This window comes from Colletotrichum aenigma, assembly GCF_013390185.1.
Source record: "Colletotrichum aenigma strain Cg56 chromosome Unknown KSG_Cg56_contig04, whole genome shotgun sequence".
In the NCBI taxonomy this organism is placed as follows: Eukaryota; Fungi; Ascomycota; class Sordariomycetes; order Glomerellales; family Glomerellaceae; genus Colletotrichum; species Colletotrichum aenigma.
The window spans coordinates 4,638,912-4,662,149 of NW_023500910.1; the positions used below are offsets into that span (position 1 = coordinate 4,638,912).

The following is a 23,238-nucleotide window of genomic DNA, read 5'->3' on the forward strand; positions in this document are numbered from 1 at the left end:
CAGTCGGTCCCATGCTTAGACGTACTGAGACAGCCACCGGATACCGTCGCCGTAACCTGCTCCTGTTAGCCTTGCATGATCCTCGCGCGTATTGGTAGCAGCGCGGAAACCCACCTTGTCTGAGGACAACGGAGCACATGAAAACCTCAATGGGCCTGATACCCTCCAGAGGCACCTTGCCCTTGCCAGTCGTCTGGTACATGCCGAGCTGGTGACGGAGCTCCTCCTCGGAAATGGCGTCGGGGTGGTCAATCTTGTTGCCGAGGATCACAAAGGGAACCTTGGCGAGCTCTTCCATGGAGAGAAGAGCGTCAAGCTCGGCCTTGGCCTCGGGAAATCGCTCGTGGTCCTTGGCGTCGACGAGGAAGACGATGCCGTTGACTTCAGGGAAGTAGTCCTTCCAGAGGCGGCGGGCCTGCTGGTGACCACCGAGATCGAAGGTTGTGAAGCGCACGTTGCCGATGGCGAGCTCCTCGGAAGCTGCAGACGCAAGGTGGTCAGTTTTGCTCCAGGTGGACTCGAGGACACGTGCGCACGGCTTCCCGCGGCATCGTCAACGTTGTTGGGACAGGGAGGTACTCACTGGGGTGAAGAGTGGGCTGAAGGATAGCAACTCGGTCGTTCTGGTGAATTTGTTAGCTACAGTCCCTCGTATTGGCACCAGAAGCTCCTGATATCCCATATCGGCGCATCCGGACCATGGCGGACGGGAGGTCTCTCGCAGCTTGCGGTCCAAGCTGGGCTTTCGGGTATCGTACCTTCAACATGTGCAACAGAGTCGTCTTGCCGGCATTGTCGAGACCGAGGAAAAGGAGCTTGGCGTGCTTGTTGAGCAGACCAAGGCTCGAGAGGACGTTGTAGACTGCGATGGAACACAAGTCAGTTGATTGCTCTTCGACCAGGGATGGATGCTTGGCCCAGCAGCGGCGGCGGCGAGGAAGACAGCATCGCGCGCGAGGAGAAGAAACAGCAAGCTGAGTACGTACACCAATCAATAATCCACATCTTGACGACGAAAGATCAAGTCTATTGTGCGTATGTGAGGTTGGTTCGGGGATGCGGTGGAGCAGATAGGTAGATTGAGGTCGGGATAGATTCGTTGTTCGGACTTTTGCTCCCAAGAGACAAGGCAAGGCGGCGGACGGGTGCTGTGCGGGTTGCTGAGTGCTGGCTGGCTGGTGGGCTGGACTGGGCTATCAGCGGTTGGGGTGGAGTGCTGCTGCTGTGCTGTGTGCTGTCGGGTTCCAACTTGCTTGTGGTCGGTGCTGATGCTGAGGTGCTGAGGTGTGCTTATGCCTTATATTTGGGGCAAAACTTATCGGAGATGCTCCACTCTGGCAGGCAAAAGGTGTTGGTGCGTCAGAGCGAAACTCACTCTGGCTTTTTTGTGAGGATCACGGCAAGCAAAGGATGATGATGTACAGGTAGTGAAGTTTTGAAGGTCTAAATCGTTCTCATCTCTTCATTTATGTAGAGTTTGAAGGAACACGTTGCGATTTTCCAGTCACTCGACACGTTGAGGCATCCGAACTTATTTCGAACTCAATGTCACATAGATGGCAGAATCCGCCATTGCGGTAGGCCATATATATCCTATCAAGAGCTTTATGGTCATCATATATGGCAATGAGTCACTGTGAATGCGATGTGGACAAGTTGTTGGAGATCTGCGATATATCGCAGGAATGCAGTTGATCAGGCTCCCTAATGCTATGTGTTCGCTCAAACAACCATACAGCCTTCAAACACGCCATTCCAGGGGTATTCGTGCTCCGTCCCAACGATAGAAGATAAGAAAAATGAAGCGAAAGAAATGTACGAGGCCCCGTGCGTCGGGTTGGCCTCTGTGTAAAAGATATGTACAGTCCATCGGACAGTAAATAGTATCATATATGTCATGATTCCTCTCCCATGCCGTGCACCATCCCATGCCAAACGCCGAGCAAGACACCCCTAGTCTCGCTGTAAATGCAAATCAACAAACCCCACCCAATGCAGAAAATTGTCTGTAGTTTAGACTGAGAGAACGTAGTTGCCCTGGTCGATCTTGCCGGCCATGAGCAGACCAAGCTCTCTCATACGCTCACAGCCGAGGCCGCGCTGTGGCTTGCGCTCAGGGATCTGACCCTTGCGAGCGCGGTTGCAGTACTTTTGGTAAAACTTCTCCTTGCGACGTTGTCGCTTTCTCTCCAGGCCCTTGACGATGTCAATGGCGCCGCGGACGTGGATGTCGTTGGCCGGAGCCTTTGTGCGGCGTCCCTTGGCCATGTGGGGAAACATGGAGGGGGGACGGGGGAGAGACTTGGTAACAGTAAGGCCGGGGCGAGAGGCCAGAGTCTTGAAGGTAATAGCGCCCTGTACGTTGCGAGGGGATGCGGGAGGAGACCGCAGTGCCTGGGTAGGAGGGGGAGAGCGAAGACGGCGGGGAGAAGGACCATCAAAGAGGCAGCGTCCACGGGCCTTGGGAGCCGGAGAGGCGCGGCGCTTGATAGGCGCGGGAGAAGCACGGCGCTTGATGGGTGCGGGAGAGGCACGACGCTTCATGGGGGGAGGAGAGCGGAAGCGCTTGGGAGAGGTGTGCTCCGACTTCCTGCGAGCTCTTCTCCTGTCCTGTCCATGGTGGAGGTCCTCCATCTTGCCGTGGAGGAAGTCCTCGTCGTCACTGCTGTGGTGAACGGGGTTGTAGATCTCCTCATCGCCCTCGTCTTCGGGGTCCGAAGCAGGGAAACTGGGGTCAATGTCCTGAGGGATAAGCTGGAGCTTCTCGCGTCTGCGAGCTGCGAGGCAGGAGATGTAGGCATCCTCCATGGGGCGGTCCTCATCGAGGGTACCGCAGACAAAGTCGGTGCTGTCGGGGAGCTCGGGAGTGCCGGGGCGAATCTTCATACGCTGGGTCTTGCCGCGGCGAGCACGAAGGCTGGTGCGCGAGGCGACTGAAGAATCGGAAAGCTGCTCAGGGAGGGAGGGACGGCGAGCCACAGGAGTGGTGTCGATCTTCTGAGCGGTAGAGCGGCCGGGCGTCCAGAGGTTGAGATCATCGTCTTCATCGTCCTCCTCGTCGGAATCAGCAAATCCCGTCTCCTCGTCGGTCTTGTAGCCATCCGAGTTGTCGTCGTCCTCATCCTCATCCTCATCGTCCTCGTCATCCTCGTCATCTTCGTCGTCCTGCTCCTCCTCATCGTCCTGATCATCGGCATCGTTGTCCTCATCGTCGTCGATGGCAGTCTCAAGATCATCCTCGTTCTCCTCCTCCTCAGCCTCCTCCTCGGCCTCAATCGCCAGCTTGCGGATGGCGTTCTCCTTCTGCAGGGTGTCGTCGACAGTGATGCGGCGGCCCTGAGAGGTGAAGGCGTGGCGGATCCAGTCATCCTCGCGGGGAACGTCGCTCGCAAACTCGTGGAAGTGAGAAGACTCGTTCTGCAAGTCGTTGTCGTTGGCGGTAATGTATTTCTTGGTAGTAGGCGACTTGACATCGACAGCGACGCGAGGAGGTGCGAGAGTAGGTCGCGGGGAACGCGAGCGAGACTTGCGAACAGTCGCGGGCGAGCTCTCCTTCAGGGAAGGGGGCTGGAGCATAGCAGCGGCCATCTCCAGGCGTTGAGGGGGAGTGTTCTGCGTGGAAGCAGGGCGCTGAGGAACGGGGCAGGCGAACTTGATGCAGCTTCTGCGCTGAGGCTCCTGGGCAGAAGGGGCCTTGACCATAGGCTGGGCCTGAATGGGCTCAGCAGGCTTGGGCTTTGCGCAGGCGAACTGGATGCAACGCTTCTTGGGAGCTTCCTGGGCGGGCTCCTGAGGACGAGCAGCGGGAGCTTGCATGGCCAGCTTCTGAGGTTCGTCGTTGAGACGGAGGAAGCGCATCTCGGGGATGGGAGGGCTGGGAGTGTTGGCGCGAGAAGGGCTGGTAAGGCCAGTGTCGCTCGTCAAGTCGGCGGTGGAAGCCAGGCTGATGTTGCTGGCCATTGAACGGCGGCGGGCAAAGAAGGACATGCCCGGGCGGGCTTCGGGGTCCTCATCCTCGGAAGGGCTGTGGAGAGCCTTCGTCAGGAGAGAGGTGTTGTGGTCCAAGGTAGTGCGTCGGATAGGATTCCTCTTGAACATGCTGCTCATGGGAGAGACGGGCACCTGGGTGGGATTTTCCGGAGGCTCGTCAACATCGGCGGTCTCGTCTTCTACCATGGAGGGCATGTTGGCGCAATGTGTGGACCAAGCCAGGACGTTTGACGTCGCGGCGTCGTGTGTTGTGTTGTGCGTCATTGTGGATAGGTGAGGTCGGTCAAGAGGTGATTGCAAGGTTAAATCGGGCTCTCGGCTCGAGGTGTGGCGAAGGGTGGTATTCCAGGCCAAGTCGTTCAACGATGCGTCTAGCAGGCGTAACCGTTCGAAGGTCGACTTCGTGAGAATATGGTAGTAGTCGGTCGTAACAGTAAAAGTGCTCGCACAAGCGGCTCTTGTAGTGGTTTGTATATGATGGATGTTTTGTTGTTTTGTATGTCGAAGAGCGGGTAGCCCTCAAGAGGACGTGCAGAGTGGGAGATCGTCTCGGAAGACAACTGCAGCTGACCAAAAAGTGTCCCTAGGGACCGTGAGGCTATAAGGACAGAACGGACATCGTCAAAGGGATCTTGTTCTGAAGTAGTAGTGGCAGTTGAGGGAGATTATAGGACGACCGGGCGTTGCCTCAATGTGAGGCGTAGTTGGTGGGATGGGAACAGGTCGATTCAGGGTCCTGGGTGTACAAGAATAACTGAATCGGAGTGTAGATCCCAAATGAAAGGGCGGGCTTGGGCGTGGCACAAGGATGACTGTGTCGTGGGCGAGCAGATGACGTCGGGCCTAGCGTGGCGCAGGAAAGGTAGTGTAGAGTGATGTGTGTTGGTGTTGGGTTGGGCGTGTGTGAGAGGGAAATATCTGGGAAAGGATAAACGGCAACGGGCGGTAGGCAGTAGAGTGCTGTGCGCTGGGATAGATGCTCGGGCGGGTTGGAAGAAGTTTAACAGGTTCCGGGTTATTCTTGGCGTGTTCGGGGATGGACGTGGGATGAATTCAGGATGCTCGGAGGCTGAGGGCTTGGGCTCTTTTCTGGCCGAGCAGGAGTGTGGTGTCTGGGAGAGCCAGTTAAGGGTAGGGGGCAGATGGGTATGTAGAAGTATTTGCCGGGGAAACCCAACGCCAACGGGGCCAGGACCTAGGACCTAGGACCTGACAGAGAGAAGTGGGAGTGGCGACGGGTACGGATAGAAGCCGCGACTAGCGGAGGTCACTCGTCGAGCTTTTTTGTTGTTGTTAGGGCAAGGCAAATTCCCTTTACCGCCTCGTTGGTGCTGCCCGTTGCTTCGGGAAGTGTGGTCGGGTGGTGTGGTGCGTGGTGTCTGTGTCGATTGATGGTGGGTGGGCGTATGAGTGTGTGTGTGTGTGTGTGTGTGTGTGTGTGCCAGCTGGTAGATTCCAGTCTGTTTCTCTTCTTCTCTGTTGCTCTCTATTCCAATAAGAAGGGAAAAAGCAGAGAGGCCGGAGGAGGGGAAGAAGAGTGGGCGACGGGCGAGTGATTGCAGATTGATTGAATGATGGATGGGCGGGTATGTGGGCGTTATGCCGTAAGAGGGCGTGGGATGCGGATAAGGTCGCTCGCTGCAACAGTGCAACACGCAAGTCGTCTTTCGTTTCCTGAGGAGCTGTTCCGTCCTCGTTGTCGTTGGTCAGGCGGGCAGACGGACAGAGAGGGTGAAGGGAAACACCAGCAGAATAAGGTGCGGTGGGTGTGTCTGGCGTAAGGTGGTTTTTTTGGGGGTACTCCCTTTGTGCGTCCTTGTCGCGTTTCTGCAGGAAATTTGGCAGACAGGCCGGCAGGACAAGGGAAGGGAGCCAGATGCGTGGACGCGGGTTGCCGAGGAAAAAGAAAAGGCTCAGACTTTGGATCAACCTAAGACCTTCGGAATCTGGATCTGTTGGATCTTGGACCGCAGACCGTAGACCTCAAAAGGCAAAAGGGAGAGAGAAAGTTGCTTGGCTTGGCAGTGCAAGGTATTTGAAGATCTTGGCAAACAGGCGCTGCAGCAGCACCTGCGGACTGCGGACTGCGAGCTTGGAGCTACAGCTTTGACAGTTGACAGCAGCAGCAGCAGCAGCAGCAACAACAATGGGAGAGGAGCAGCGGGCGCTGGGAGATGCGGATGCAGGCAAACCGCGTGGAGGGTTTTATTGCGATGCGGTTTTTCCCCCCCCAAGTGAGGTCTCATTCACCCTTTTTTTTTTTTTTTTTTTTTTTTTTTCCTTGTGGCCCTTTTTTTTTTAAACCCTCACCTCGTGTTTTTTACGCTTTTCATTTTGGGGGACTGGGACCGGTGTTGGCCTGCGCGGGCTGGACCCCGTCCGTCAGTCAAAATGCGTTGAACTTTTTGTTCCCTGAGCTGAGCTCGGACTGGTCCCCAAATTTGTTGCGAAATTTTTCTTCGCCTGTTCTCCCCGGCGAGCAGCCGTGGGGATGCTGGCTCTGCTTCGAATTTTTCTTCTCTCGCGTCTTCTCCCGTACGTCGCCGGGGGTGGCACGTTTACTGGGTTGGGGGGAGGAAACTCAAGTGTCAGTGGGGGGAGCCCTGTCTCTCAGGGCTCGCAGGGGGGCCCTCCCCAAGCAAAACTTCCCCATTGAATGATGAAAAGGCGGCTAGGCGGAAAAAGGGCAAGCCCAGGAAGCAAGAGACCGGCATCATCGACAGGCGGGCGGGAAATGGAGATGGATCGGAGTCTTGGGGAGGCTACTACCTAAACCAGGCGTGCTGATCCAGACACTGGAGCTGGTTGGGCCCCACACGGTGCGCAGGCAGTCAATCTCGCTCTGGAAACGCCCAGAGGCGCACGGCTGAGGGACCTCGAGACACACATGTCGTTGGCGGGAAGCTGCGGCACTTTGTCGCCTTGCGTCGGGTACCGCGCCAAGGAACCTAAGCTTCGAGCCGAAAACGGAGCCAACGGCAGCCGTCGATTCCCACTGTGAGAGCTGGCCCGTGCTTTTTCTCTCTGCACTAGAATCTCCCCTTGCGGCGGCCGGGAATGGCAAGGCCGCCAAGGTCCATCACCGCCTCCCGGGCAATTGTCGGTACGTACTGCCCGAAGGCCCGTCGTCAATTCACATCCACCACTCACCCACTGAAGCCAAATGAATGACACGGTGGAGTGCTGGTGACCAATTCTCGCTCCTCCAGTGGTCGGTCTGCGCGACGGGGACAGTCCTGACGGCATCCACATCGCTTGCGGTGAATGGGCGATGGGAGTCTCGCAGTGACAGCTCCCAGTCTGACGGTGAAAGGCCGAGGGACACGCGAGATGATGGCGCGCGGGATCCGTCCTCTCTGTTTTTTTTTCTTTCCCTGTCCCATTCAATTCCCTCTGCTGACTGGCACTGGCAATGGCACTGGCACCGGCTCACGTTAGCTCATCTCGGTCAACAAGCGAGGAGTGACATGTCTATTCCATATTACTTTCGTATGACCACAGGTCACCGCTGGTTCACCTTGGAACGATAATCTCCAGAAACCACCCCAAGAATGGACGCTACGACGCTACACCACAAACACTCTCACTCCAGTCGCGGGTTGCAGTCGATGGATGGCGCCGTGTCAGCAATGGCCATACCATGACCATACCAAGTCAACAACCCTTCCGTCGACATGCAGCACCTGCTGCAAGCCCGCAACTGTCCTCGTGAGGCAGCCGTCCGTTCCTCTTGGCCCATTTCCGCGCTGTCTCATCTCATCTTTCAATCTGTCCTCGATTCCATCCTCCACTATTTGCTGCAGCCTGCAGCCAATGCCAGCTAGGTTAGCTCTGACAAGGCGAGCTCTGACCTCTGGTTTCCCACTCTGTCCTGTTCCTCCACTGGCCTGCTTCTTCCTGTCTCGCTACCAATCACCACTCCAACCACCATCCGTCTCCAATCACCCATCACGAATACCAAGCAAAGCAGGCAATCACCCTCGGGCCCTGCATGTGTCCAGTCAAGTGACTCTGGTCTGGTCTAAAGCACCACACCCATCCGCCGCTGTCTTTGTTTCCTCCACTCTGTTGCTATTCACAGCACAATCAGCCTTTCAGCGCAGTCCACAGCTTGTTTGGGGTATTTTTGATATATTCCTGCTCCTGGCCCGGCTCTTGCCGAGGAATAATAGCCGCCATATTAGCTGTCTGGCTGCCAGCTGCGCCAGCTGCACCACCAGAGACCATGACAATATCATCCAAAACGCCGGGCCTTGACTCGACATCGTGCCCCCCAGATGCCTGCATGGGCCGTCCCCTGGTTTTGCGTCTCCAGCCTTCGATCAAATTGAGACAATTTTCTCCTACTCCGTGCTGTCGTGCTTGCCCTGCGCGAGTTTTCCCCAGCGCGCACTCCGAACACCATGGCCAGCCATCCTCGTCTTACACCACCAGGTACACCCGTTACCCGCAACCCTCCGCTGTAATCCGTTTCCCCTACAGCAACCCTTACCATGCTACCCTTCGCAACGACGACATCAGAAGAACGCACATGAACGTCTGCGTCCTCGATGCACCATGGAGCACATCAGACGGACTATGGAGCGCCATGCCCTTACCCTGCCCCAATTACCGCATAGCACTTCCTGCAACTGCTTGGGGGCTAGCTGTTTGATCTTTGCCAGTTGATGGAGCTCAGGCAAGCTCAGCCCTTTCTGGATCCTCTATGCCGCCAATGCTCATGCCAATGCAAAGAGCATCCAGCATCTGACTGCTCTGCCCGCAGAGTGAAAGTGAAAGTGGCCCGTCACTGCCGTTGCAGCTAGAGTAGCGCCGAAATAATCTCAGAAACCGTCTGCAGAATGCCAGCCACGGAGGGGTAAACAACAGTCGACGGTCCTTCGCTTCGTCTTGCCAACTTTCCCAAGCACAAAGCCAAAAAAAAGCCCGTCCCGTCGACCACTGAGTTGCCCTAGCCGCTAGACAACAGGCAGCTCGTTGTTAGCCTGTTGTGATTCCCGGTTTCTTCACAAGCCCGTCGCGGGTACATGCAAGGCGCTTCTAGTGTGCCGTCGTCCGACGGTCGGCGGGCTGACCCCATCTTGGGCCCAATCCTCACGCCAAACATGCCTCCGTCCACATGCAAGTGTTGGGTGTTTTGCTCTCAAGAGCCACACAGCAACTTCTTGGAGGACAGGAATCCCGTAGAGGGCCCATCGCACGGAAGACAAGCTTCAGCGAAACAGCCCTCATCCCGGCCCGTCTGCTTCCTGACTCGCCCAATGGGAGGCTAAGGAGGGCGCGGGCCATGCCATCGCCATGCCATGCTGGACGATGCCATGCATTGCCTCGGGTCACTGGGAAAGTCAAGCTCGCCCACGGCTGCCGCCAGCAGCGAGAAGCACTGCCAGCACATCAAAAAGGCAAAAAGCTGTGACATCAATTATATCATAAGCTGTACGTCCCTTCAAAGCTTGCTTTGCTGGGCCTTGACCCATACAAGCCTGTCCCGTCGCTGTGGATGTCATTGTGATGATGATGATGATGAAGATGCCGTAGGTCCGGAGCCAGCAAGGCCGGCAAAGGGCAAGCCGCGCATTCAATCCCGAATGCAGAAATTACCCCCAATAATCCCGTCACCCGCCGCCGCCGCCCATCACACGCAGCAGTCTCAGTTCGCCGAGACTGTGAGACCAAAGTATCGGAGAGCATTATGTGATGCACCATGACGCCAGCCAACCCGCTGCGGACGAAAGCCATATGTGTGTTTCCCAACTGCGACTTCTTGGCGTCGAACAGAGCCCAGCAGCAGCGAAAAGATGAAGCGCGGGATGCGGAATCGAGCACGCGCCGCGGGTGTTGCAGAAGCAGCAGCAGCAGCAATGTTCACCACCGCGGCCGTCCGAGCCGCAGGCCCCCCCATACCATGCTCATTTCCGTCCACTCACAGGCACATGTCTGGCGGGGTTTCAACTTCTTGCTGGCCGGCCACCAACGGGAGATCTGGCTCGGACACCGCCAAGAGATTCCCAACGGCCTCTGGCTCTTTGGTCCCTCCGCGGCAACAAAGCCGTCGACGCGGAACGGACGCTATCGAGGCTTCAAAGAAGAGATGCCCAGCCTTGTTCTGTTTTGAAGAATTCTCATGTTTTGTTTTGGGGCTGAGCAAAGGGCTCGCGAATCTCAGATATTTCGTAAGGCTTCGATAAACGAAGCGGACGGTCTCGATGCCGTCTTGGTACTTACTTGCGGTTCGATGCGGATATCCCGCAGGAAATGTCGTCGCCAATGCCGAGCCGGCCGCTTGTTGATCTCCATTCCGGGCAACCGTGGGACCAAAGTGGCCCAGTTTGCGGTGTAAACACTGGCCCTCAATCACGAGAGTGAACGTCGGTGCGAGAAGAATCTCCGGCACATGCATCCCCCTCCACTTTTCGTGTTGCTGACATCGTCCTGACCATTGCTCATCTGCGGTCCTCTGGACGACGGGGGGCATCATGGCGGGATGACGGGCAAGCTAACGGGCGCTTCGACAAAAACAATTCGCGATTTTCCATGGCATTTACGACGCCTCCTCTCATTTCGGGGTTCACTAGGTTGTGGCCTGTTCTCTCTGGAGTAGCAGTTCCCCGGAGATATCTCCCTTGCCAAGAGATATTTTGCCATGACACGTCTTGCTTGTTGACGACACTGAGCGTCGCTGGCGGCACCTTGGACTCGCAGGATTATGTTCCAACTTTCTCAGACCTGAACAGCGGCACGCGATGGTGCCGCCTCGGGCGTCCCCGACGAGACAGACTCCATTTGTGAGTTGTCCTTCTCACCCCCTCACGTTTTGCACCAACCCGCGCCCGCGGATCCAGGGGCTGGCGCAACTTGCGAGGGGAAATTCTGGAGTTCGAACACGCCGCGAGCCAATTCAATTCCCACCCCGCGTCGCATATCCGCCCCCTGTTCCATTAAACGGGGGCACCTGTTAGCTCTCACCACGCAAATACCCTGCATTCAGAGGAGGACATGGCCTACGGTTGCGACGACTGGCGGAAGGATTCACTGCAACCACAGTCTGAGGTAGTATGCGACTCTTTACGCGGTAGCAGCGGGTAGCGCCGAAAAAGAGAGGGAGGGAGCAACACCAACGGTTCCCCACGGCCTATGTGGGAGGGAACCATTAAGGTGATCGACAGGTTCGCTCCTCCGTCGCTCTACTCTCCGATGATTTGGCATCTTTCTTGGTGTGTGTAGCTTCTGCAGACCGCAGACCATTGCCTTCTACGCCAGCCCGGCGCCAATCCTTTCCTCCCTCTCCCCCTCCTCGACGCCCAAAACTGTTCTTGACACATGAGAATGAGATGGCAAGCTTGTGGCGTCGGAGGGGAGAGGGTTGCCGAGTTGCACACGCGACGCATGGCACCCGTAAGCCATACGGGTAGCGACATTGACGATCCAACCTTGCGAGAATGCGAGCTGGGCCGCCGGAGCTACGACGACCTTGCCTCGTCGCCTTAAGCCTCTGTGAGACACAGTAGCTGCCAGTAGTTCGGGTTACCTCCCCCCCCCCCCTAGCTGTCGAGGTAGCTTATGAGACATTACAAAAAAGAAGCTCCTGTCTGGAAAACCTGTGACAAAGGAAACATCCCCAAGGAGACTCCGGCATCAAAAACGCCAGAGCAGGGGGGTTCGGGAGCAGCTTCAGCAGCAGGAATTTAGGCTTTCTCCGAGTGACCAAAAGAACGGGATAATTCCCCCCAACCCCTTCCCCCAGCTCCCCTCCAATCGCCGTGTTGGTCTCGTCGTGGGGGAAAGGGTCACAGGAGGCGGTGAGCGACAGAAACAAAGGACGACCACCACCCCATCGCTTCGAACAAAGAGGCAGCATGTCTCTCCAACATACCACAATCTCGAGGCCCAATTGGAGCGCTGAGATCTGTTCCTGTCTCGGGAGGCCGCTTTGGGTAAGGTCCTCCCTCGGTGGAAGGGGGCCCTTTTCCCCCCTCCAGACTACCAGCGATTCAGATGTTGGTCAGCTGCGCAGGAGCGATTGACTCTCAACTCTAGCGTGCCGGATTGTCTGCGAAGCGAATGACAACAGGCATGGACATTGTTCACTTTTTTTTCGTATGCGCATTGTTATTGCCTGTGATCTCTCGGGTTTGCGAGCATGAACCCCTTCTCATGGCGAAATCCAGGGTCTTCGAGGGCAGACAAAGTATGTTGTACGCTTACAGAGTGACATGCTGCAGCCCACCACCCGTTTTTTCTCGTGTCGGACGGGCGCTCGCATACGACGGGCAGTCGCATCGAGAAGCTATCTTTCCTGCGCTGACTGACTCCTGTCAACCAACCCGTGATGACCGAACTCTCCGAGGAGCCCCGTTGTCTTGCCTACTCGTGTCAGTGCCGCCGCTGCTGGACGACCCTGCGATCATGTTGCCTTGCCGTGGTGTAAGGTGAGCCTGATGCAGCTGGCCTTGAGAGATAACTGGGCAGAAAAAAGTCGTGTTACACATCCAGCAGGCCTTATCCATAACCTTGCCCGTCTCCTTTCGCCGCATCGTGTGTCCATCGCTGCTGTTTTCGTCCCATCTCAAGCGTCTCGGTTCCTTCCAGAACGTGGAGAGGAATACGGGAGCCCCTGGGTGACACAAGGAAGTTGGGGGTTTTGCCGCGGCGGCGGCAAAAGAAGTCTGCCTGCCTCTTCGCCCGGTTCGATCGTGCCGGTGCGCATTTCGCGAGTCACGGCGTGTAGAGGTGTGACATCACCTTCTTTCGCTGGGTGCCCTATCTCCAGGGCCGTCATCGTGGTGTTTCATGAGCCGCATATCTTGTCGGTTAACAGTTGCTGGTGGATGGCACGGGTAGCGACGTCTCGCCGCCGCCGCCGTCAATGCCTCCCTCTCTCCAATTCTCGTCCTTTCCTCGGCTCGGATTTGGGGCGCAAAGGAAATCGATCATCACCGATCAGCAAGGTTGGGTTTGGGGGGAGAGGAAGGGTGGGCAGGGAGAGAACAATGTGTTTCGTTTCACACCGGTCCGAAAGTCGGAGAGGAAAGTTCCCTTTGTTCTCCTTTGTGTGCGTATTCGCCACTCCCATTGCCATCTTTCCGGGTATGGGATTCTGTGAGGCGTTCGGGATTTTTTTCTTGTGGCTTGTCGGTCCGTGTTTGCGTGTACGTTTAGGTTTAGAGATGGTGTGTTGTCGGGCTGGTGGTATCTAGCAATGATTGTCGAGTATCATGCAGCAGGCGACTCTTTGGGAGATGTGATCGACGGTCACGGGTTGGTGATTGTCGTTGGGCGTGTACGCAGCAGTCGGAGACGCAAACTACCAGTGTTAGCCGCATGTCGAATTGACTCGAGTTGTATGGCGGCGGAGATGATATTCAGGTGTTGTTCACGGCACATCATTGCCCTGTTCGAGCTATGTCGTGTATTGTCAGATCTCTTGTGCTGAAGGCTTGTCAGATATCCGGTTTACACTGCATTCTATGTGAGTATGTCAGTGGCATGTGAAGCCTATGAGCTGACTTGGATGAGACCCCATGCGTGAGGGGGCTGGCTGAGATGCATGTGTCTTGGGCGTGAGATTCTGTAGGCGGAACGCGGCGATGGGCGGCCGGCTTGTAAGTCAACGCCGTATGCAGGCCTTGGCAGGTGTCTGCAGACGCAGGCGCAGGTGATGTCTGTGATTGCGGCTGCTTGATGACGATGTTGTCTTGGCTATTGAGCGGTGCTGACTGCCGGAGACAGACGAGGCTGAGGGCAGGCAGGAGGAACATGCCTTCATGAGGCATTCTTTGTGGGGATGGTCATCCTGCGCAAATCTTACAAGAGAGGTATCTCTTGATCAGCTGGCTGAGTTGCTTTTTGAGGTATATGCTCGACATGTGTTGAATAACTCTGTTGGCGTTGTTTGGAATAAACTACGCGCCTTTATGGTGTACTGTCTCGTCGTTTGCAACTATCGTCTTGGCTGTCTCTCCTGGTTGAAACTATTGACACAGGATTGCGAGGTGGGATATTGATCAACGTCCAGCATTCTTAACGGAGAGCAAGACTTTGACGTTTCAGCTATTGAAGCAGACCAGGAAAACTGACTATCATTCTGTTCGGAGCATGTTCAATCCTTCAATATGTCCTCCACAGCTGGTTGAAAATGTTACTGGCGTGCCCGCTTACCATTCTCCGGGAAGCCAGAGACATCTTGGGTCGAACACCGCGGGAGAGCATCGGTACAGGTCAAGTGTCTCGATTCCGAGGTTGATTGGCGTGGGTCGATGACCTCAAAACTGTGAACCGGCTCTCATGTTCATCTCACGCTTTTTTCCATTTCTCGTGAGTTACGTAGGTTGTTGATTGCCCTCCGTGGCTTGACCACTTACTTTGTCAGTTTGAATATCAGTGACGCCCATCACTTCATAATCAGCCCTGGTATTTCACGAGCAACAGCCGTCGATCAAGTATTACAAGTGACTGGCCTTATCTGTGATTGACTGATCATCTGGCCCCTTGATGTCACGAAGTTATAGTTGATGAGACTTGGCATAACGTCAAAACTATTCACAGTCATCGTGATGTCGATGGCTTTCGTAGACCATCATGGAGTACCGAGACGTCTATCAAAGGGAAGAATTCAGCGGGAGTACGCCAAAACATGAGTAAATGTCCTTCTTTCCGTCGTTCTAATTTGGCCTCCTCCACTGGAGATCAGTCAGTCAACGACAAAGGAGAAATTTACTCTGTGACCTATCGCATGGTCCAATTTCTATATCAAACTGGAGTACTCAGGGGGCTTGACATTTCCCTCACTTGGCTGTCAACGGCTTCTTGTCATCTTAGAGCATTTCGCACATAGTTGAGCGTCTTCATCGAGGTTATGGTTACTGGTTGACAACTAGCTTGCTATGGGGATGTCTGTCTGACCGGGAGGTCTCAACCCTATTATAAGCTTTGTTGAAGACTGTCAAGAACGGGTTGTCTCGAGCGGGATTGTCCATGAACTAAGTGACCATATGGAACGCCGTGGTTCAAGCTGTTGAATCACATTTTTCTCGTCGTGGTTGACTTGCGCTTCATCCAATACAAACGCCTCCCGCCACCTAGTGCTTGTCAACCGCATCTAGCCCTCAGAGTGTACGTTTGCGAACAATCAAGATGTCAGTAGTCTGCCATAACCAGACCTTCGACATTGATACTGTCCTCAGCAAAACTTCCGGAGCGTAGCCCTCCATGTCCTTCTTTCTGCCCCTCCATGCCTACCCCCTTAAAGCCCTACCTCCTGCCCTGGGCTCTGAGAATAACCTCACATGAGCGCCACTCAGCCGACTAATTCGCGAAGGGCCCCCAGAGATCGACTGATCCGCGAAGAGATACATCGTATTGATTTTGCACCCGAGCTTTGGTGGTATCACTGCATGTAACTTCCTCGCTGCGCGTCAGGAGCTACATTCCGGATATTTAAATTACTTAGAAAACTCTTCATCTGACCAGAGAGCTGGCAGAGAGTGCTTCAGGACAGATGCGTAAAGGAGTTGACGTAAGCCTTCACTGTTTCAACCAACTGCCGGTCTCATCTATTGGTAGGCGCGCCTCAGTAACTGCTGCCGATAGATATTCAATGAAGCGTCCAAAATAATATCCCTGGGTACTATCAGGCTGTGGCCCGGATTCTTGGGGCTGAAAGAATTTTTGGTTGGCCAGTTGTCGAAGGCTCTCAAGGTTCTGTCTTGACTCCGAGTCTGACATGCGATGTCGATAGAGCCAAAGACCAAGTCCCTCCCAGATGATGCAGGTTTCGTTACTCGGCGCAGGAAGACCAAATTTCTTGACAGCGCGATCAGTAAGCTGCCCCATCCTCCATCGGTATGTCATCATATGTGCTATGTCCAGGTTGCAGCCCCCCAGTCGATTTCCCGCGGCCATGCTCCGCACGATGCCATACGTTAACGGACCATATCCGCTGTCGCTGTTGGGACAAGTTTTGGAGAAGAGTTGGGCCATTTGAACAACGCGTTCGTGGCATCGGGAGCACGTTACTTCGAAGAGGCTCTGTTTCTTCAAGTCCTCCTCCGTGGGTATGTGGGGGCCGTTCGGACATTTGATTGCCATCAGGTCTTCAAGAACCGCGGCTCCTGGCAATGCTTCAAGGGGGCAGAGCGAGGTAGATGCCATATTAATTTTCGTGAGATTCTTGCTACTGAGTGTTACGAGTGGGGGCAGATTTGAACGAGACTCAGACGGAATCGTTGTGAGTTGAAATCGATTTTTTTATCCTAGAGAACAGGGTGTCTCCGTGTGTCAAGCTTTGTAAGTTATTAGGAATAAAAGCTAGACTTCACAGGGTGATTTTGTTCTGCGTGAGGAATTTGGAGGTATACGACTCGACCATTGGTTTCGCAAACTCGAAACTGGAGGAAATTATCGTCGACCTGAAGGATACTACTGCATACTCTTTTCGTAAAGTCAATATGAGAACCTTGCATGGAGCTGGAACATGAAGGTATCTATATGGACGCTTCAAACTCTCACAAGGGTGCGTTCATGTTGGTACTGGCCAAGCAGACATGGTGTTGGGAGGGCTATTATCATCATGATTTCATCGCCTACTAAGCGGGAAGAACAAGTTTGACTGCAAGATGTCGGAAACACTCCAGCAATACCCACCTAAAATAGACCTTGTCGACGCGGTTGACCAGAGGTCATCATGACTTATTGATAGTTGACTCATAATTGAATACACACGTTAAGGGAATGACTATGGCGTAACGGCGTTGGAATCCTCGCAGAGGTCTTATCAGCTTATCGCTCATGGTCTGTGCTTCGAGGTCATGTGCCCGGAGGCGTGACCAAAGTTTCTCCCGCTAGCCGAATCGCGAATGGATTCAGCCGAAAGATTCCTGCCAGCGACCTCACCCGAGCTGTCTCCAGCAACACATCCCCATTGCCAGCTCAGCCCATCATGAACTCCCTCCGCATCGCGCGTGCGGCTCTCCGAGCTCGCCCTGCTGCCATCCGCGCTCCCCTCCAGCGCCGAACCTATGCGGACGCCGTCCCCGACAAGGCAAGCACCGGTGCAGCCTCCGAACCGACCCCGAGCGCCCGCTGACAATTTGCAGATCAAGCTGAGCTTGTCCCTCCCTCACCAGGTACGACCCCGATGTTCTCCGAGATGAATTGAGCCGCGGCCGAGTCGACGACAAACGATTGCATGCTGCATGCGCCGAAGGAAGCCAATTGAAGGGTTCGGAGCTAATTGCCGCAATCGCAGTCCATCTACAGCTCCAAGGATGTCGTCCAGGTCAACATCCCCGCCGACTCTGGTGAGATGGGTGTTCTCGCCAACCACGTTCCCTCCATCGAGCAGCTGAAGCCCGGTCTGGTCGAGGTCGTTGAGGAGAGCGGTCCCAGCAAGCAGTTCTTCCGTACGTGCACCAACCGCAAGCCAGGCTTGCAAGGGATATCGAATTGAAGGAACTGACGGCTATGTAGTCTCCGGTGGATTCGCCGTTGTCCAGCCCAACTCCGTCCTCAGCATCAACGCCACTGAGGGCTACCCCATTGAGGACTTCAGCGCTGAGGCTGTCAAGTCCCAGATCGCCGAGGCCCAGAAGGTTGCCAACGGCAGCGGCAGCGAGCAGGACATTGCTGAGGCCAAGATCGAGTTGGAGGTGAGTAGCTGCCGGATGGCTATGCAGGCCACACGCTGACTGACCCCGCAGGTCCTCGAGAGCCTCCAGGCTGCCCTGAAATAGAGAGTGTAAAAGAGGTCGTCGGACAAATGACGTTGTACATCAAAGACTCGGATTCCCTAACTCATCTAACATCGCATAATTGAATCCACGTGCGACGTTCCTGAGCACCTGCTTGTAGTTCGAACCTGTGCGTGCTGTGCTTCCCGCGTTTGGGCCGTGCCTGAACGGTCCTTCCGTCTTATTTTGGGCCGAGGGGTCGAGCTTGCCTAGGGATATGTCACTGATGCCCCTCACTCTTACCCCAGGTATGGGGGCTTCTGCACCAGCTCCAACCTACATAAATATCTTCCCTGACCTCCTACGAGGCAAACCTTTCTCCTAACAAATGCTCCGTATCGTTCATCCCGGTGCGTCGTTCGTCAACCCACGACGATCCATCCGGTCTAGTACTGTTTTAAACTTATCCCAGCATTATACAGCCATACACAATCACTTGCCACTGTTATCAGGCATGGATTATCCTTTCGTTGCCAACTACCGAGCGCCTCGATCCGACGTCACCATCTATCAGTCTGATGGAGAAGGAGACGACATCCCACAGGGACTTGTGTCACAAAGACGACTCAAGTTTGCGAAGCCGACTCCCCCTCGCTTTGCAAAGCGAAGGCCAACCTTGCCAAGCAATATAGAACGCGACGCTACTCGGTTCGGTTAGGGTCAACGAGCCGACAAGATCTTCGCCATACCAGCGACCCGCAACACAATGGTCGAGGAATCCAAGGCTCCATCTCAAGATCATTCGTTCCCTGGCTAGGGCCCCGAGGGCGAGGACTGGGGCCGGCCTAGGATCTACACAACACCGTTGCTGCGTCCGCAGCAATCAGCCTACCTGACACCTCCCAAGAATAAGGACTTGGATCCAACGCAGCTGCGTCAGATAGCATCGACTGGACGCCTCCGGTCCAAAACCCGGGGCCAGCAGGACCAGCTTGCTAGGAATGTTGCCTTTCTGCAGTCACCAAGCCTCAAGCCGCGTCGTTTCTTCTCGAACAACTCTGCGTCTTCGTATCATTCCCAGGAATCCGAGCTGACCACTTCCACAATTCGTCTGCGTCACGCTCGTGATATCTTCGAAGAGTTTGGAATCTCACGACCTTCCGGCTGGCTTTCTGACGACGACGAAGAGGATTTCTCACGCCACCAGGATGGTACCAACAGCACTCCCAGGCATGTCGGCAACATTTGTCACTCGTGCGGAGCGGAAGTAACGACCCGGACGTTCTGTGCCACATGTGGTCATTCGGTCTGCCCCCAGTGTTCCAGCGAAATCCCTGATGACGAGGGTGATCATCGACGCACGGAGAGCTCGGGGCATACAGTCATAACCTCCCAACAACACACTTTCAACGTGACTGAGGAGGGATTTCGGTCTTCCTCCCACCAGGACAGCACTCATTCCCCCAAGACAGTGCAAAATGCTACAGTTGCATTGCAGGCATTGAAAGACAACCCCTTCATTGTTGCGGACAAGATGACAAAGGTTGTCACTGCTGAGCCCCGACTCACTGATGCCACTGCTCGCGGAGAGCATCAGTCTAGATTCTCAGACTGTGTTCCGCAGCAAAATGACATTTCCACGACAGCTGGAACTCATGGAGACTGCGGCAATCCTAGGTGCAACGCCATACATGCTGGCCACCATAGCAAGCGTCACAGCATTGCATGCATTATGGGCCAACAGGCAGCGGCGGATGCTTCTGACGAGCTTCAGTCTCATGCTCCGCTGGATGATCCTATCCAGCGCAAGATTGACAATATGTACCATCATGCCGACGATCTGAAGCGAACACAGCATATCATGGAGCATCTCGCTGCAGGATCCGCTGCGTCAGAGCAGCACAGCTCTAGCCAAGTCACGGACAGGACAAGGACATTCAGTGTAGTGGACGTCGACAGACTTCTGGCCAAACCCGGTATCAACACGGTCAACCGCAGCAGGCTAATCAGTCTCGACACAGCGGTTGCCGCAGAAAAGAAGGGCAAGCGGGCTCTCGAGCTTCGCGAGTGGGAGAGGTCTCAGTCGTTTGATGTCGACCCGATCAAGAGAAGAGCCTCGGATACCCCGCCAAGTCCGGATACTCGACTATCCAATCCTCCAGAATGGCTGAGTCCAAACCGAGGATCCATCACGGGCCAACGAGTCGTGACAGAGACCAAGAGCACGCCCCAAATGAGGTCTTCGATTGACCAGATTGGCTCGGCCACAACCGAGCCAACAGTCGAGTGGCCGAAGCTGAAGCGAGTGACGAAGGTGACAAAGGACACCGTGGAGGAAAAGTCAAAGACGACGCTGCCGTGGATGCAACGACCCTTGCGCCGAGTCCAGAAAGAGGAAAATATATCCCAGCAAGCCCAAACACAACAGTCGCCAGAAATTGAGAATTGGAGATCTCAGCTTCGAAGGGTCGAGGACTCGCACCACGGCGGCCGACAGCGAGCTGAGACTTGCAGCTCGTGTCACGACGAAACAAGCTTACCGTCGCGTCCCTCTGTCGGCGAGGTTGTCGACGTTGCTACCGACGCAACAAAAGAGGAGCCTCAGCCTCCGGCGCCCCTGAGGTCGAAACGTGTCGAGGAGGTTCAAACCTCGACTTCCCACAAGTCAAACTCCAGAACGTCAACAAGTGTCGAGTCAGAGACCAACACTCAGGTCTCACACACAGTCGAGGAGACCCACTCTGCCTCGGGTCCCGACGTTGTCGAAGAAGACAACAAGACGAGCGTAACTCACGGCTTCGAATCTCGCGGACAGTCGCAAGAAATTGAGGTTTTCAGCCCAGCGCCTGTGATTTCATCTGAACACACCTGCACCTGGAAGGAGCACTACTTGAGACTGACGTCAGAAGTGCGGCAGTTGAAGGCTGAGATTATGTCCCGAGAGAGGCTTGGATCGTCTGGCGTGGACGTGGATGTGAACGTCGGGCAGGGTGACGATGAGCTGGGCGTCGAGGGTCTTACCATTGTTATGCATCTGAAGGGGAAGGATGATCTGGTCATCAACACAGACTTGACCAGGGCTTCTTCTGAAGTTTGACGACCGGTGAGGTCGATGGCCCGGATACTCCAGAGTTGCATAGAGAATGTGTATAGCACAAGGAGCAGGATTACGGGATTATGATAGCAGCATGAATTACAGAATGCATGAGTTGAAGCAAGCGCCTAGTTGCCCCGTGCTGTAGTGACTACGTTTTCTGTGGGTTCGCCTATACTCCGATTCCTGTCGTTATTGGCGTTGTCAGCTATTGTGCCGTACTATGAAGTCCCACGTGGCTGCAAATTACAGCGCAAGCATTCATGTTCAACTGAAGAAAATAATTCAAATGTCATCATACCAAAATGCTACCTGCACGCCGGGTTCATCTACATATCATGCCGAATAATCTAGTCTTCTCAACTCGCCTGGCCTGATGGAGGGCCCCAACATGGCAGGTGAGAAATGCAAGTGCCTTCGGTCTATAGGGTATCAAAGAATGCCCCCCAAGTCTACCCTACCCATAACCAACCACCATTTGCTGACCAAGCCCTGGCTGGCGAAAACGGTCTGATCAGTGCCTTCGAGGAACATGATGCACCGTCTGGGGGACGCATCTTCTGGAGAGGCGCGGCGTCTTCTCCAGATACGTTTGTCTTTGTTGGAGCGGCTCACAATGCCGAGACGGTATCCGTGGTATCGGCGCCGGTTGCCTTTGCGGACGCAACGTCACCGGCGATGGCAATCTTCATGGGCCTGCCCTGAGCCTTCTCCGAGAGGCTGATGTACTCCCGCATCATCAGCTCCTGGGTCTTGCGGGTGAGCTCGTCGACGTCCGCGGAGGTCAGGCCGGTGGTAGGGATCGGGTCCAAGACTGCGGGGAAGATCGAGTCAGCATACGCCACTTTATATGTTTGAGGTGGTCTTTGGACGACCAGATGACTTACCCTTGACAGGGATCTTTCCAGAGTTGAAGACGAGGCCCTTGAGCCAGAGAACGTGGCTATAGTTTGCAGCAACGACAGGGACGATGGGCACGCCGGCCTGAACAGCCAGATGGAATGCGCCCTTCTTGAAGGGCAGCAGGACGGGATCCTTTGCGTAGCTTCGGGTGCCCTCCGGGAACATGTACACGCTCTGCTTCCTCTTGCGGATCTCGTCGGCCGCGCCAGACATGGCTTCCTTCGCGTCCTTTGTGTTCTTGCGGTCGATGAAGATGGAGCCACTGAGGGTCATGAACCAGCCCAGGATGGGAGTCTTCTTGAGGGAGGCCTTGGCGGTGACGCTGCAGTACTTGGGGAACATGGCGCCCAGCATGAGAACATCGAGCTCGGTCTGGTGGTTGCCGACGAAGACGGCAGGGCGCGTGTTGCCAAGAATGTCCTTAGGGTCGTCGAGCTCGAAGGTCACTCCGGTGGTGAGTGCCATGAGGTAGTGGAAGGCTCTGGCGGTGGTCCATTGCGCGATGCCCGGGTTGCCGACGATGCGCAGGAAGATGGAGGCGAAGACGCCGTAGAGTGCGGCTACGACGAGGGATATGTAGGAAGCGAGGACGCGGGCGCCGAAGGCGGCCTTGGGAACGACGAAGGACAGCATGTAGAGGGCGACGACGAGGGCGGCATAACCCTTCAAGAAGGAGAAGATGTAGCCCAGGAGAGCCGACATGGCTGCTGGCGGGAGCTGGGATTCTTGGGAGGCTTGGTAGGTGCGGGCGGCGGGAAACGGGCGGCTGCTGGCGTACAAAGAGACAGGCGCGCGGAAGAGGGCAGGCCTGGGAAAGTGTGAAAGTCGGGATGGCGGGGCGTTAAGCTTCTTTGGGCGCGCGTCTCATGGGGTTGAGATGGTTGAGGAGCTTTCGAGCGCGGGGTTGAGGCCGAGGAACGAAGGATCGTCACAAGGGCGGAACTCGGGGGAGAGTTGAAGGTAGGAGACGGCACGTGTCAGGTAGAGCAAGAGAGAGAGAGAGAGAGAGTAGAGTGAGGAAGAGGCACTGAAGGCTACAGCTTCCACAGACACATGTTACGAGGACACACACAATGTGGTTGTATGGAGGAGTGCGGATGTCTCAAGGGGTAGGAGGAGGTTAAGGAGGACTCATACAATGACGATGTAAGGGAACGAACGGGGATACGTTGGTGGGAATGCGGCGCCGGTGCAAGATGCGGTACAGATACAGTGGCGGATGCACACCGCAAGCTCTTCCATTGGAGAGAAGGACCTCATGGGCCGTGGCCCTGGTTGATGGTCATGGGTGCTGGGGGTCGCACTCGCAGGGTCGAGGTCAGAAAGTGAACACGCAGTGGGGTTCTCTGGCTGCTTCTTTTCCCAAGAGATTATTTTTTTGGTGGGATGACTTTAACTCCCCAGGGGAGGCGCCCCTCCAGTCGTTGAGGAGGTGTCTGTGATTGGGCCAGATCCTGCCCCCACAATAACGGCGGGGTCTGCCGTGACGGGTACGTACCTACCTGGTGTACCATAACTGAAGCCTGTTCATCATTTGGAGGTCAGCACTGAGCAGTCGTCATGCTGCTGCTGCTGCTTCCCGCG

At 55.4% G+C, this 23,238-nt stretch overlaps 5 protein-coding genes across 5 annotated transcripts; 2 read left to right on the top strand and 3 right to left on the bottom strand.

Moving 5' to 3' along the window:
* Positions 1 to 15: 15 nt before the first annotated feature.
* Positions 16 to 1,005, bottom strand: SAR1 (Small COPII coat GTPase SAR1; the record flags this gene model as incomplete). Its single annotated transcript, XM_037322326.1, has 5 exons — positions 16 to 56; positions 115 to 480; positions 584 to 623; positions 759 to 862; positions 987 to 1,005. The coding sequence occupies 5 exons, from the start codon at positions 1,003 to 1,005 to the stop codon at positions 16 to 18; spliced, it is 570 nt and encodes a 189-aa protein (XP_037180016.1).
* A 1,008-nt stretch (positions 1,006 to 2,013) lies between these two features.
* Positions 2,014 to 4,254, bottom strand: CGCA056_v007078 (Uncharacterized protein; the record flags this gene model as incomplete). The annotated part of the gene is made up of 1 exon (XM_037322327.1): positions 2,014 to 4,254. The coding sequence occupies one exon, from the start codon at positions 4,252 to 4,254 to the stop codon at positions 2,014 to 2,016; it is 2,241 nt and encodes a 746-aa protein (XP_037180011.1).
* A 12,673-nt stretch (positions 4,255 to 16,927) lies between these two features.
* Positions 16,928 to 17,720, top strand: CGCA056_v007079 (ATP synthase subunit delta; the record flags this gene model as incomplete). The annotated part of the gene is made up of 5 exons (XM_037322328.1): positions 16,928 to 17,017; positions 17,085 to 17,114; positions 17,237 to 17,390; positions 17,458 to 17,636; positions 17,688 to 17,720. The coding sequence occupies 5 exons, from the start codon at positions 16,928 to 16,930 to the stop codon at positions 17,718 to 17,720; spliced, it is 486 nt and encodes a 161-aa protein (XP_037180010.1).
* Positions 17,721 to 19,191: 1,471 nt separating this feature from the next.
* CGCA056_v007080 (uncharacterized protein) lies at positions 19,192 to 20,754 on the top strand (the record flags this gene model as incomplete). Its single annotated transcript, XM_037322329.1, has 1 exon — positions 19,192 to 20,754. One exon carries the CDS (start codon positions 19,192 to 19,194, stop codon positions 20,752 to 20,754), a length of 1,563 nt encoding a protein of 520 aa, XP_037178857.1.
* A 608-nt stretch (positions 20,755 to 21,362) lies between these two features.
* CGCA056_v007081 (putative acyltransferase) lies at positions 21,363 to 22,356 on the bottom strand (the record flags this gene model as incomplete). Its single annotated transcript, XM_037322330.1, has 2 exons — positions 21,363 to 21,565; positions 21,639 to 22,356. The coding sequence occupies 2 exons, from the start codon at positions 22,354 to 22,356 to the stop codon at positions 21,363 to 21,365; spliced, it is 921 nt and encodes a 306-aa protein (XP_037178858.1).
* Positions 22,357 to 23,238: the final 882 nt, after the last annotated feature.